A 14,658-nucleotide genomic window follows, 5' to 3' on the forward strand; every position below is an offset into this window, starting at 1 on the left:
ATGTAGAACATTTTATGATCCTATCGCCTTTCCAGACTAGCTTTCGTAAAGGTAGAGGGGTGTCTGAAAACTTAATTCATCTGGTCAATGAAATCTCAATGAATATCTCAAAAAGGAAACCAGCAGCTGCTGTTATGTTAGACATTTCTTCTGCATATGATAAAGTGTCAATCATCCAATTATTGGACGCTTTGGGAGATCTCAATTTGCCATTGTTCCTTATTGAATTGGTTAAACATTTATTGACTAATCGTTTGGTGTCTGTTCGTGATCCCATTTCCTTAAATCTGCTAGGACCAAGAACTACCAATGTGGGCCTTCCTCAGGGTTCCCCTTTGAGTCCAGTACTATTTAATATTGTCATCAATATAATCTCATTTTGTGTGCCAGAGGATGTTCTAATTACTCAGTATGCAGACGATGTTGCCCTCTATTGCTCCGGTAACAGCTGAGTGGATGTTGTGGAAAAATTAAATGGTGCAGTAGAAAGTATTTCTAATAAACTTCATGATATGGGAATGTGTCTGTCATCTAGCAAAAGTCAAGCAATTTTTTTTGATAGAAATAGGAATAATATTCCGAATTCACTAATATCAGTGAATAACACACGTTTAGATTGGAAACAAGAAGTTTCTCATTTGGGAGTTATTCTAGATAGTTCCCTTTCTTGGAGAAGTCAAATTGAAAAGATGGCATTGAGGGCTTCCAGTGGAGTCAATATTATTCGTTGTTTGTGTCGAACTTGGTGGGGAGCACATCCTGCAACTTTACTCACTCTATATAAGGCATACATTAGATCACATCTTGACTATGGATCTATTTTTCTGGGAGGTTGTGCACGTTCTCTACTTGCAAAATTGGATAAGGTTCAGTATAGAGCTCTTAGAGTTGTAGGGGGATTTATGAGGTCTTCTCCAGTTCATATAATTTTGTCAGAGTGTGGAGAAACACCGTTAGATCTTAGAAGAATATGGCTAGCATCTAAATTCATTTTAAAAGTAGTAGCCTATGACAACCCAATATATGCCTCAATTGAGCAATTTCACAATGTTTTTCTGGGTTACTTTAGTTTTTGGAGAAGAAAATATTTCCCACCAATACTGGCTGCTTTCCAGAATACTTTACATGAAATTCATGAGGTAGCACATAGCTCCTTATTTCCTTGTCACTCCTTTCCACTTAATATTCAGATTTCTCCTATGGCTTATGAAACTGTCAATATGGGCAAAGAGGCAAATAACCAAACCAAGTTTATGGAATGGTACCTCAATAACTGGTCAGAATATAAACTTATTTTCACAGATGGATCCAAAGATAAACAAGGTAATGTAGGTATTGGGATATACCTTAACGAGAGAACACAGTTAACAGCAAGATTACCATCCGCTAATTCAATTTGCTCAGCAGAAGTATTTGCCATTAAAAAAGCATTAGAGTTAATCCAACAGAATAATTTTACAAAGTGCCTCATCTGTAGTGATTCTAAAAGTGCTCTAGAAAAAATCACAAGACCAAGCTACAAGGCGGCAATAGACTCACAAACTCTCCAACTAAAACAAAAACTATGTGAATTTGATGAACAACAAAGAGAAATTAAATTTGCATGGATTCCAAGTCACACTGGAATTATTGGGAATGATAGAGCTGACCATCTTGCGAATCTTGGAAGAAAGCTGCCTATTAGTGAAGAACCAAAGGCCCCCTTTAAAGATTTTCAAATTAAATATAAAGAAAATCTATGGATTGGTTGGGAAAATCGTTTCCAACAAATAGGACAGGCAAAAGGAATTACTTATTGCTCACAAGTTACAGTTCCATATAAAAAGGCATGGTTTACAAAATTTCCCAACCTGGGGAGAGGTATAATCACACAAATGTGTCGTATGAGAAGTGGACATTGTAGTGTTCCTGTACATTTATTTAGATTGAAGGTAGTGAATTCAAACCAGTGTTTATGTGGCAGTGTAGGAACTTTACAACATGTTTTATTGGAATGTACTAGGTTCCAAAGAGAGTCCCAGTTGCTTAGAAGGGAACTAGAACGTGATCCGACATTAACTGATGTGTTGTTTAAAAATTTAAACTCAAAGACATTAATCGCAGTGCAAAAGTTTTTAACATCAACAATGACTCGTGTGTAGCTTGCTTAAAACTTTAGACTTTAGCTTGCTTGCAATGCATGTGCTTTGTGCTTAGTGCGGTTTTGCGTGGTAGTACTAGACCATTAATAGTAGAACTTTAGTTATGGAACTTATAAACAATTACAAAGTTTTTTTTTAGCTCTTAATTATTTCAGATTCAGGAGCTATGAGCTTAAGCCCAGATGTACCTCAGGTACGGCTCTTGAATATTCAAGTCTATATTCACGGATCCTGGCCGGATAGCCCTAGTAGCTAAGGCCATTCAAATGAAGAGAAGAAGAAGAAAAAATAAATAATAAACAAAACAAAACAAGTTGGTTTAAGAGGTCAGCATGAATGCATGAATGTGTTTAAAAAAATATCTTTTTCTTTTGAGTCCAATTTAAATTTAAAAAGCTTTTAGGGATTTTAAAAACTAAAGTACATACAAATAATAATTTAATTTTTGTTGTTGTTTATAACCTGACTTGTTATAAATAACCGGACTTGTTATAACTCAAAGGTTAACTACACTCCGAGTTCCTAGAGTCTAGAGCCTTCCTTTTTTCCTTTGGTTAGTGGCATAGCGTGGATGGAGTACTGAATATAAATACGGACAATGGACGGTAAATTTGAAATTAAAGATTTTGGGGATTATGAACACAGATATGTGGACACTCAGCTCTCCCCATCCATAGATCTTGAAGACTATAAAAACGAACCCCAAGCAGCAAAATACTCAGGTAAGATTAATAAAGAAAAATGTAAACATAAGCTTTCATAAGAATATTGGATGGCAAGAAAAGAAGTAGTATGGTGATTTAGATTTTCATGTGTATGTGTGTGGTGTATTTCCTTAATACCTAATACAGTGGAACCTGCTTAATTCGAACTTTTATAATTCGAAGTCTTCTTTAATTCGAATTTTTATTCTGGTCCCTAGAATTTCCTATATAAGTAATAGTAAAAAGTCGTGAATAATTCGAATTATATTTTGGATAATTCGAACTTTTCTGCTATCTTTTCTGAATACCTATCTTCTAATATAATAATAATGATTCTAAAAAGCAGCTAAAAATTTCGGATTTCTTTGGAAAATAATTAAGTCAGTCTTTTTTATAGCTTGCAAATGTTTTAATTGGTAATTTTGGCCAAATTTTGTTAGCCCATTTTTTTAAGTTGACAAAACTCAGTCAAGAATAGGAACAAAAACATCTCCAAGTGATGAAAATGAGCAACTACTGTTTCTTTGCTGATCTACTACTGATATTTATCATTTGCAGATGTTTTTGTAGGTAATCCTTGTTTTTGTAGACTTATTTTTTAATTGGAATTTTTGGATATTTCGAATTTTTTTAATGGTCCCCGGAGATTCGAATTATCCAAGTTTCACTGTATATACAAGTAATTGGACTTCGAAAGTATTAAGTTTTCATCCAAAGTAATCAAAGGGAGAACTGGAAGTCGATATTTGAACTCTTTGTGTAACTTTGCTTCAATTGATATACAATTTTACTAATTTTGAGTAAATTTTACTAAACTTTGGGTCATCATTGTTTAAACATTTAATAAAATATATTTAAATTTCTAGTAATGGACGGTAAACTTGAAACTAAAGAAGAATTTGAGGAACAGAAACACAGATGTATGGAGAATCAACTATCCACCTCAATAGAACTTGAAGATTGTAAAAACGAAGCTGAAGAAACAAATAACTCAGGTGAGATTAATAATGGAAAAAGTAAAAATGGATAGTATGTTCTTTCACGGTTTTTGCTATAAATTTTAAACAACCGCCTGTATTGACACGAAATTTGGCATACCTATAGCCAGTGCTGTTTTTGTAACAATATAGGTTCCTGTATGCAATGTTCTTGGGGGTCTGGGAAGTGTTCATAAGGGGGGTCCGCCCTCGGGAAACTTTTTAAATTTAGGCCCAATAAGGGCGTTTTGGGAGCAAGGAAAAAATTCAGGAAGTTGTCTATAATTTTGTTTTTTTTTTTAATTTTTGTCCCAAGAGGTACCGGTACAGCATACCGGCACGTACCATCACAAAAACAGCACTGCCTATAGCTAACATGTCAAAGAAAAAAGTGATATTGTGCCGATGTGTGCTTTTATCTTGGGAGTGAGTACTACCCCTTCTCGGGGGTGAAAAAATGTATGTTCAAAATAAGTCTGGAAATGGATAAAATGACTAATTTTAAGGAATTTTTGTTCTAAAGAGCTTTTTTACCAACTCAACACTTTTTGAGTTATTTGCGAGTGAATATGTTCATTTTTCAAAAAAAACAAACATGTTTTGTAGTTGATTATTACAAGTAATTAAAAAAGTAAGTATTTTATTGAAAAAAAAAAAACATTCTTAGCAAAAATATAGCCTGTAAAAAAGTGGTGTATGCGTGAGGTCTCTATATCTAGTAGAAGCAGGGTTATAGGTAATGAAAAATAGGTTGATATTAAAATATCCAATATTATAAAATATCCAAAATATTGGTATTGATTATAAAATATCCAAAAAATAAAGTACTTTTTGTGGAAAACTCGTTACAACTGTTTTAAAGCGTTTAAAACAAAATCTTTATTTTGGTTTTTATAAAAAAAGTTTCTAGCATCAAATGGAAGCAAGTTACGCTCAAAGTAAAGTTAGTCCCTTTTATTTGGCAAAAAAATCGGGAGAATTACCCCATAATTAGCAAATTAAATGAAATTAATCATTACTGCTTCGCAATTTGCTTTACTGATGATGTGTTTATATGATCTGGTAAAAAAAATTTGGTTTTAAAGTAAAATTTTTAATTTGAAAAAATTGTTTTTTTCAAGATACTTAAAAATTATTAGATATATCAAAAATCTCGAACAGTAAAAATAGTCAGCTTTGTTTTTCTGGAAAAGTCAGCGTTGCTTGGAAAATAATGACAGTATTATTTCCCCCATAACTCTAAAAATATCGACCGCACGAAAAAAAAATTGTAATGAAAGAAATTATAGAAAATCACATTTTCAACAATTTTAGTTCTCATACTTTTTGTCGAGAATTTGAAAATGGAGGAGATATTGAGAAAAACGGTTTCAGTTTAAAATCAAAATGATGGCTAACACAACGCCAGAATTCAGTTGAGATTTTAAATTTATACTACTATTCATGCTCCCTAAAGATTAGAAGAATAAAATTTGGGACAGCTCGGCATGCAAGGTTAGGCCTGTTATTTGTCTAACCTGACTGGACTATCCCTGCTATCCTTGTTATCTACCACATATGGAAATTGTTGTGAGGAAAAAAGTTGGGCATCTGGTCGAAATAAAGCTACTCACGAAAAATTAGCTTGTTAGTAGTAAATGGTTAAAATAGGCCTGGGCTCCCTGACCCCTGAGTATTACTTTTGGTGCTAAATACTTTTTTAAAAATAAAAATTAACCTTTTTTTAAACATTTTAAAAAAGTTGTGATGAGTTTTCCCCGAATAGTGCTTTATTTTTTGGTTATTTCACATTGAAATATTCGATTTGGTATTAGATGAATAAGAACCTATTTTTGATTAGCTACAACTTTGCTTCTAGTGGGTCTACAGATTTCATACATACATTATTTTTTCACTTTTTTATAAGCTAAAAGTTTTTGCTATGAAAAAATTTTTTGGATAAAATACCTACTTAATTTTTGAGATATTTGCGAAAAACCGTCCAAAAACGTGTTTTATTTTTGTTGAAAAATTAATATATTTATTCACTCGCAAATAACTCGAAAAGTATTAACTTAGTGAAAAACTCTATAACAAAAGTTGCTTCAAATTAGTCGGTATATCCACTTCCAGACTTATTTTGAACCCATGTTTTTTCACCCCAGAGAAAGGGTTGTACTCACCCTTAGGGCAAAAGCACACTTCGGCATATTATCACTTTTTTCGTTGACATATTAGCTAGGTGTATGCCTCACCCCTAGGGCAAAAACACACATCGGCATAATATCACTTTTTTCGTTGACATATTAGCTAGGTGTATGCCAAATTTCATGTTATTTCAAGCGGTTCTTTAATATTCGGAGCAAAAACCATGAGTAGATATGGTTTATTTTTTAACCAGGAGGAGTAAACTAAAAAGACAGATTCACACCCAAGAAAGTCACTAGAATAATCATTAAGTACATCTTCTTTTTTGGTTGATAATCTCGGCCCTCGACTGTAATCCATAAATATTATATTATATTAATATGTCGCTAAAGAGTTCTAAAAATAATTGTTTTTATATAAGGTGTCCCAAAAGTAGCGGAACAAACAAATATTTCGCAAACTAAACATCGGATCGAAAAACTGAAAAATATTTTTTCAATAATTTTTAAAAATCCATCCAACTACATCAAATATGATCCCCCACTCCATTCCCTAGAGGTGGGGTGGGGGGTAACTTTGAAATCTTAAATGGAAACCCCAAGTTGATAGATGGCGCTAATAAATAGTCTTTTTTCAATTATAGCGCCATCTATCAACAATTCTAAAAAAAGTTTGAATAAATGTTGCTTAATTTTTCATGACGAATCCAAATCTGCAATAAAAAATGGAGGTTGCTATTTAAGATTTTAAAGTTACCCCCCACCCCACCTGTAGGAGGTGAGGTGGAGAGTCATGTTTAGCGTTATTCGATAAGTTTTTTAAAAATATTTAATATATATTTTTTGGTTTTTCATTTGGAAGTGTATTTCTCGAGATATTCGAGACTGTTTCTATAATTTACCTATGGTATCACAATAAATTGTTTTTTCCGATTATAGCACGCATCTATCCGTAATTCGAAAAAATGTCTCGAATAAAAGTTACTTACTTTTACATAAGGAATCCACATCTGAAATAAAAACTCAGGGTTACCATTTAAGATTTCAAAGTTACCCCCACCCCACCTGTGGGGGATGGTATTTGATGTCATTGGATAGATTTTTAAAAATTATTGAAATCATATTTTTCAGTTTTTTGATCCGATGTTTAGTTTGCGAAATATTCAACTGTTCCGCTACTTTTGGGACACCTTGTATAAAACCAGACTAAAAATCTAAAAATTAAAGGAATAAGGCAGAAAATACAAAAAATCGTCGATATAATTTAATTAACGTATGAAATGCCAATTGTGTCAAAATTTGAAAAAGTCATTAGTGTCAAAATTTTATAACAGTGCAGTGGAGTAAACTTGCCTGCGGTTGGACCAATTACAAACAAGCATTACAGCGCGGTAAATTTCAATCACTCCTCTTGGTTTAAAAACAAACTATAGACTAGCCATGGTTTAGATTATCATGTGTATGGTGTATTTCCTTAATATATTTTGTCAATTTCTAGTTATGGAAGGTAAACTTGAAATTAAAGAAGAATTTGAGGAACATGAACACATATGTATGGAGAGTCAGCTATGCAGCACAGGAGATCTTGATAACTGTAAAAATGAACCGGAAGAAACAAATTACTCAGGTGAGATTAAAAATGGAAAATGTAAAAATAAGCCTTCATAAAAAATATTATATTGCAACAAAAAAAACATTGCAAAAATATTATACTCCATCTAATTTACTTACCGTTGCACGTCATCCGCGTCATAGCCCGAGACGTTACATGATACCAACACGAAATATTTAGGCGGTAGGTGTGTTCTTTTTTAGAATCACTTTGCCGAGTACACTGGCGTTACAGCCACTAGGCATATTTTATTATATACGCGTAGAAATAATATTTAAATATTTCTATTAATGTCAACTTAAAGAAATACACAATAATATGTTTCATTTAATTTGTATATCTTTATTTATACGTCCATAGTATAAATCATGGACATATAAATAAAGATGGACTAGGCATGCTCTACTCTCTTTTCATCTAAATTTGAAGCCGAACAGTTTATAGGCGCAGAGAAAGAGACGAGGCGATAGACTGTGACACTTCCCGCTTAGTCAGTGGCGTACCTTCCAATAATTGAAAGGTATTTGAAACAACTTTTTTATTTGAATAAATGATGATTATTGGTATTTTTAGTATCGTAAACATATACAAATATTTGAAAGAGGTTAGAAACAACGAAAAATAAATAATTTTAATTTTCAATGTATAGAATATATTTACAAACATTGTTTTACACAAAAGAATAAAGATGAATGAGTATTGAAAATCTCAAATTACTATATGCTATATATATACAATATTTTATTTAAACTAAAATAATACATAATAGCGTGCATCGAAAAAATAAAAGTTGGAAATGTTATATCTAATAGCGTGACAAAGTTGGTAGTGTTATTTCTTAGCATATCAGTATTTTTATTTTTTTTTTCTAAACAAATTTTCTGGCTTCCAATAGACCTTGATTTTTATTATATATCTGATTTTTATGGAAATTTCAATTTATTTTATTTGGAATAAAATATGTGCTAGCTCATCTAACATCCAGAAAATATTTTCCAATGTAAACCGAATTTATTTGTTCAATTTTTATGAGCTATTACATTTCCCTTACAAAAGAAATTCGCATATTAATGTATTTTTTCTAATTTTTGGCTTACGTAGGATATTCTGAGCATTTTACGGTAACACCAGAGTTCGAATGCTTGGATTATTTGTTGTGTTGCTTCTGTCACTATCCAGGTTCAACACCATAGATCAAGGTGGAGAAAACATAGCATTTAAGTACTCTAGTTCTCAATAAAATACCCAGCTGGCGCTTGCATAGATTGCGGTGCAGTGCAATTGCGGTTGCAGTGCTGTAAAAGACTGTACGTGCCTTTTCCAGAAGTGTTCTTGTTTCTAGTGAGTGGTCCCAAGTTTCATCAAGATTACTTCCAAGGTAAGTTATTCTTCTCACTCTTTTGAGATGTGTTCCGTCGACATTGACCTTCACCCTTCTGTTTCGATGCTTGCTGATGACAATCGTTTTTGTCTTCTTTGTATTCCATTTCACTCTAAATTCTCTACAGGCTGTCATTACTCGGTCCATTAAGCGTTGCAGTGCTTCAGCATTATCTGGCAGAATACCCGGGTCATCAGCGTATCGCAGGTTATTTATACATTGCCCGTGTATAATTATACCAATATATTTTACAAATTAATATACGTATTTATAATATTAAACAAAAATCTTACATAACGTTATCTAGAACAATACGAGTTTGACATGTATAGTATAGATATCTTTGTTTCACACTCTTAAGCACAAAGAGAAACAGTATAGCTGGTAGCTGATGTGGCAAATATGAATGTGTTTTTTATATGTGCTTTTAAAAAAGCAGACTTAAAATCAAAAAATTAAAGGAGTAACACAGAAAACACAAAAAATCACCAGTATAACTTAATTAACCTATGAAATGCCAATAGTGTCAAAATTTCATAAATGTAAATAGTGTCAAAATTTCACAACAGTGGAGTAAACTTGCCTGCTGTGATAGATAAATATGTATTTTTAAAAAAGCCGACTAAAAATCTAAAAATGAAAGGAGTAACGCAGAAAACACAAAAAATCGCCAATATAAGTAACCTATAAAATGCCAATAGTGTTAAAATTTCATAAATGTAAATCGTGTCAAAACTTCATAACCGTGGAGTAAACTTGCGTGCAATTGGACCTAATTCAAATAAACATTACGGCGCAGTAAATTTGAATTACTCCTCCCGGTTTAAAAACAGAGCATAATTGGTATAATGGTCAACCATATTAATGATTAAAATATTTATAAACGATATACGATAAATAAGAAAACATAAAAACTAATAATGTCCGCCTGGTATATTATTTCACAAATAATGACATGATTTCGAAGTCAGTTAAGTATGATATAATACCCGAGGGCGTTATTGTGAAAATTTAAATAACTAGTTAAATACTGTCAAGTTGAAAAATAACAACCTAAGTAAAACTATGGTTACCACAATTACGTTAGGACTATTGCTGGTAAATGTACTTATTTGTAAACTAATTACAGTAGAACCCCGATTATCCGTGCTCCTCGGGACCGGACGTTGGCACGGATAATTGAAAAGCACGGATAATCCGAACATTTATTTCTGATTGTAATACATATGTACATATATCCATACATATAGCCCTACCATAAAAAGACAACAGAAAAAATAAATCTTTCATTACGAGTCTCCCTCTCCGCGTATAGAGTTTCGTCGAGTGATTTACAGTGCCGCTATTTTGATAAAACCTCAAAAATGCAATTTAAGTAATAGAAAATCATAGCATGGATAATCCGCAGCCCGGATAATCCGCACACGGATAATCGGGGTTCTACTGTAATTCAAAATTCGTTCAAATTTTTTGCATATAAAGAATAATTTAGTCCGACATTAAACGTTGAAGGCACCACGGGTATTATAGATAATAACGCTTTCGGTCATATCACATATCCAGCTGTTGATTCTTTACTGGGAACCTGCATATTATATTTCGTCGAATCAATATATTTGTAGAAATTATATTGTAGATTAGAATAAATAAATAAATGAATAAATGTATTTATAATACTAATACTACAAAATCTACTTTATTTCGCAAAATTAAGTTTTATTTATTTTATTTCAATTCAAGGATTAAGTAATATCATATCCCTGTGCTACGCCAATGGATGTTGTTTATAATACAATACTTGATAATATACTTACGAATAAAATGACAGTTCTGGATGTAAATATGCAGTTTTTCTGCATACAACACAGTTACGCACCATGATTAGGACAACGATTACGATTGTTCAATTCAAAGTCAAAATACGCTAACAAATTCACTTAAATGTCACAAATAAGGAAATTCTGAAATTATCAACACAAACGTAAACAAACACGACGCCATGTTCCTTCTTCTTGAAAGCGCGATGATTGGTTGATATTACCTATGGTGCCAAGTTTCACAAATAGTTAAAATTGTCAGAATATAGTTTCATTTAATAATTAAAAAATTAATGTTTTTCTTTTAATTCCTTGGTTACGAAATAAGTATATTTATAAATGGTTTCTAGTAACTAAGTAATATATTTTGATTTATAAATTAAAAGTAAATTATACTAAAAATTGAAAATTATTTTGAATATTGACTTGAAAACAAAATAATATGACAACGTCAAATTAAGGATTTGTGCCTATGACTGTGACAATCTCGTGACTTCAAGCAAAGATGTAAATAGCCCGGTCCATCTTTATTTATACGTCCATGGTAAGCACATTTGTTCGGAATACACTGTAACTATAATCGAACGAAGGTGATATTTTGGCATAAATTGGTAACATTTATTTGACAGTTGCGGTGATGACACTTCATATTTGTTTATATTCTTTACTATAAGTATTTGTTTCATTATTTTTACTGTTTTTATTATGTACTTTAACGTAAGATTATAGTTTAATGCTTGTTTTCTATTTCTAAAGTTTTTATTTATTTACATTGAATATTAATTTGTTTTGCTGTATAATCCACTTCCGCAAAAATTTTGTGATGTATTTGATTTAAAATGAATTCAAGAATTTTTTGTAATTGAGCAACAATTTCAACTTAGATCTCTAACGTAAATAATGACGTGCAACGGTGTAAGTAAATTAGACGGATTAATAAAAATATATCATAGTGTAGTTTCAATATTTCAGATAAATATGAGTGTTTATTAGTCTAATTCGGGGTTATCCACACATATACGATAGGTGAATCCAATAAACATTAAACATTTTAAAGACTAGGAAATGAAACAAAATAGTTGGAAATCCCACGGCACCAAGGAGCATACCTTCGTGTATTTCCTAATCCATGTAACACACAAAACGGTTACCTATATTTATATTATAATAAATAATAGTATAAATATATAAACACAAAGTTTGTTTACGGTTCGTATAATTTATAGGCTATGTTGTTGAATTAAGTCATTGTTTCTACTCATGCGCAAAAATTCCGCTACGTCGAATTATAAATTGACATATTATTTTCTTACGCTCCAGTCCGTTTCTTTCGTCTCCGTTGCGTCTACGACTACGCTACGTCAAAATGTATAAATCCAACTTTACTTAATTAGGGAATCCAACGATCTGTCAAACTATTCCAATATGTCTGGCGGCTGGCATGAATACATTGAAGGCATATGATAGTATTCGCGGTGTGCAAGTACTTGGAAGGGGAAACGAGAAACGACCGTGCGCGAGTCGCGGAGAAATATTGCGACTATCTTAAATAATCCATATTGTCAATTGAAATTGTCAAATTGACGTATATTTCATACCTTCTGTCAATGAAGCAGAAAAATTATATATTGCTCCACAATATTGATATGATATGCAATTATTATATAAAGGTAAATTTAATTAATTTTATTTTGCTTGCAGTACTGCATTTTAATAACTAATTTTATTTACTACATACAATTGTTGACGTTTTCATAACATAACCTGAATCTTATTTTTTCTTCTTATTATTTTTTTGGACTATGGCCTTGACAATTATCCAGTAACCAGGACTAATATAATTGGCCAATATAATTAAAAGTGCGAATTTTAGTATAGAGCGTAGAAATAGGGGTCGCTTTGCCGAACTTGCACGGTCCCAATAGTGTTATTTTAATATTTTAAAGTAATTTTCGTATTTTATGTCCGTGTAAATATTGCTAAATAATTCTGTGACATAGTAAAAAATATTGCTTACGTCAATTAACTTTAATAAGTAGTTAAAAAGTTTTAATTAAGTAATTTGGAAGATTGAAGAAAGCTAGGTTAACAAATTTTATGTTTTATAAGTTTAATAAAAAATAATATTGAGCATCCGTAAAATTAGATTTTAGGTAAAATCATCGGGGTAATATATATTTTATTATTTTAGGTACCTAGTAATACCACATTGTATCTTAAATTTGAAATTTTAATTTAAATAAAGTATCCAATAAAATCGCTTGTGTGCAGTGTTGCCAGAGAAATTTTTGTAAATGCACCGGAATGACTGGAATAGTGACACCAGTGATGTGGGAGGGAGGGGATGCGGCATACGGTGAAGTAGATGGGCTCGGTTTCACTCGCAAAAACGCTCCATCCAATATGGCGGAACAACTCTTTGGTAGTATATTCTGCTCTAATAAAAAATATACATTTATAAAATTATATTATATTATATAAATATATAAATAATTAATAATTTTAATAACTAATTAATAACATATTCCATATATAACGTATAAAAACCTGCCCGTCGCCATATTGGATGTAGCACAAAAGTGTCAAATCAAGTGGTCCCATTTAGTAAATACAAAATCATCGCCTATGTCGTATCCCCTCTCTTCCATATCACTGAGTGACACAAAGTACTAAGCCAACACATTTTGTACAAAAACTTTAAAAAACGTCGTTTAATATTATTTGAAGCAAATTTCTTGTCACAAAATTTTAGGTTTTTACTTTAGGAGACTTTAGTATCGAAAGTTTGGTTGTTAATTGTATCAAAATGGTACAATTGTAACAACTCCGGCAACGCTGAATTGCCTGCCAGTCGTCCTGTCATTAAAAATCACGTGGTTTGGATTGCCTAATTTTAGTGTTGACTTGTCAATAGCACACCCGAATACACTGAGAAAAGTCTCACACATTTCTGGCGTGTATCACCAAAATTTTAGTTGCACTGAGAAAAAGGTTGCATACAGGGCCGGCTTTTGTCGACATTCTTAAAAATGGTGGAATTATTTTTGATTTACAAAAGGTTGCAAAACGACACAAAGTAATGGTGAGAATAGACACCATGAATAAAATACCTTTTTTATCCTGATTTTACCATTGAAAGACCAATAATAAAATATATTATAGTAGGCGTGACTTCTTCTTCTTCTTAAGGTGCCGAGACCGCTTGTCGATCGTTGGCTCTCATGTTGCCCAGCATATTAACAATCATTGTCTTATTTGCAGCCGCACGAAATAGTTCAGTGCTAGTTTTGCCAAACCATTGGCGTAGGTTTTTAAGCCAAGAAGTTATACGGCGGCCCACACTTCTTTTTCGCATTATTTTACCTTGCATGACAAGGTGAAGTATGTCCTATTTTTCTGGGTGACGCATTACATGACCAAATTATTCCAATTTGCGCCTTTTAACCGTGTTCACTACTTCGCAACTTTTATTCAAACGTTGCAAAACCCTTTCGTTTGTGACTCTTTCTACCCAACTGATCTTCAGAATACGGCGGTAGACCCACATCTCAAATGCTTCTAGGTTTTTTAAAAGCCATTCTGTCAAGGTCCATGCTTCAACACCGTAAAGTAGTACTGGGAATGTAATATATATTATATTGTTATATAAAGAATTATTATATTATGTCATATACGTTATCAGCGATGGGTCGGGCGTACTGGGAAAATCCACTAACTCACAAAAGTAAAGTTTTGAGAAAAATGCATTTAAACATTATTTATTATACCTTATGGCTTACCTCTTAAAAATCGGGTATACTGTCTGTTCAAATTTTGGTAGTTACCTAGATATGATTTTGAAGGATGTTAACCACAGGTGGTGTGCACATACATGTACATAAAATATTTGAAAAAACATTA

General features: G+C 32.1%; 1 protein-coding gene across 6 annotated transcripts in view; it reads left to right on the forward strand.

Annotated features, from left to right (window-relative positions):
* Positions 1–2,460: 2,460 nt before the first annotated feature.
* Positions 2,461–14,658, forward strand: part of LOC126890026 (zinc finger protein 664-like) — a 47,593-nt gene continuing 35,395 nt past the window's right edge. For all 6 annotated transcript variants that reach the window (XR_007700256.1, XM_050658837.1, XM_050658836.1 and 3 more), the window contains exons 1-3: positions 2,461–2,863; positions 3,712–3,840; positions 7,447–7,575. Coding sequence is in view for 5 of the 6 variants with exons in the window: in XM_050658837.1 (XP_050514794.1) it covers positions 2,740–2,863; positions 3,712–3,840; positions 7,447–7,575 (382 nt within the window). In the remaining variant the exon portion in view is untranslated. The remainder of the gene's footprint in view (positions 2,864–3,711; positions 3,841–7,446; positions 7,576–14,658) is intronic.

Source organism: Diabrotica virgifera, chromosome 8 (assembly GCF_917563875.1).
Source record: "Diabrotica virgifera virgifera chromosome 8, PGI_DIABVI_V3a".
Classification (NCBI taxonomy): Eukaryota; Metazoa; Arthropoda; class Insecta; order Coleoptera; family Chrysomelidae; genus Diabrotica; species Diabrotica virgifera.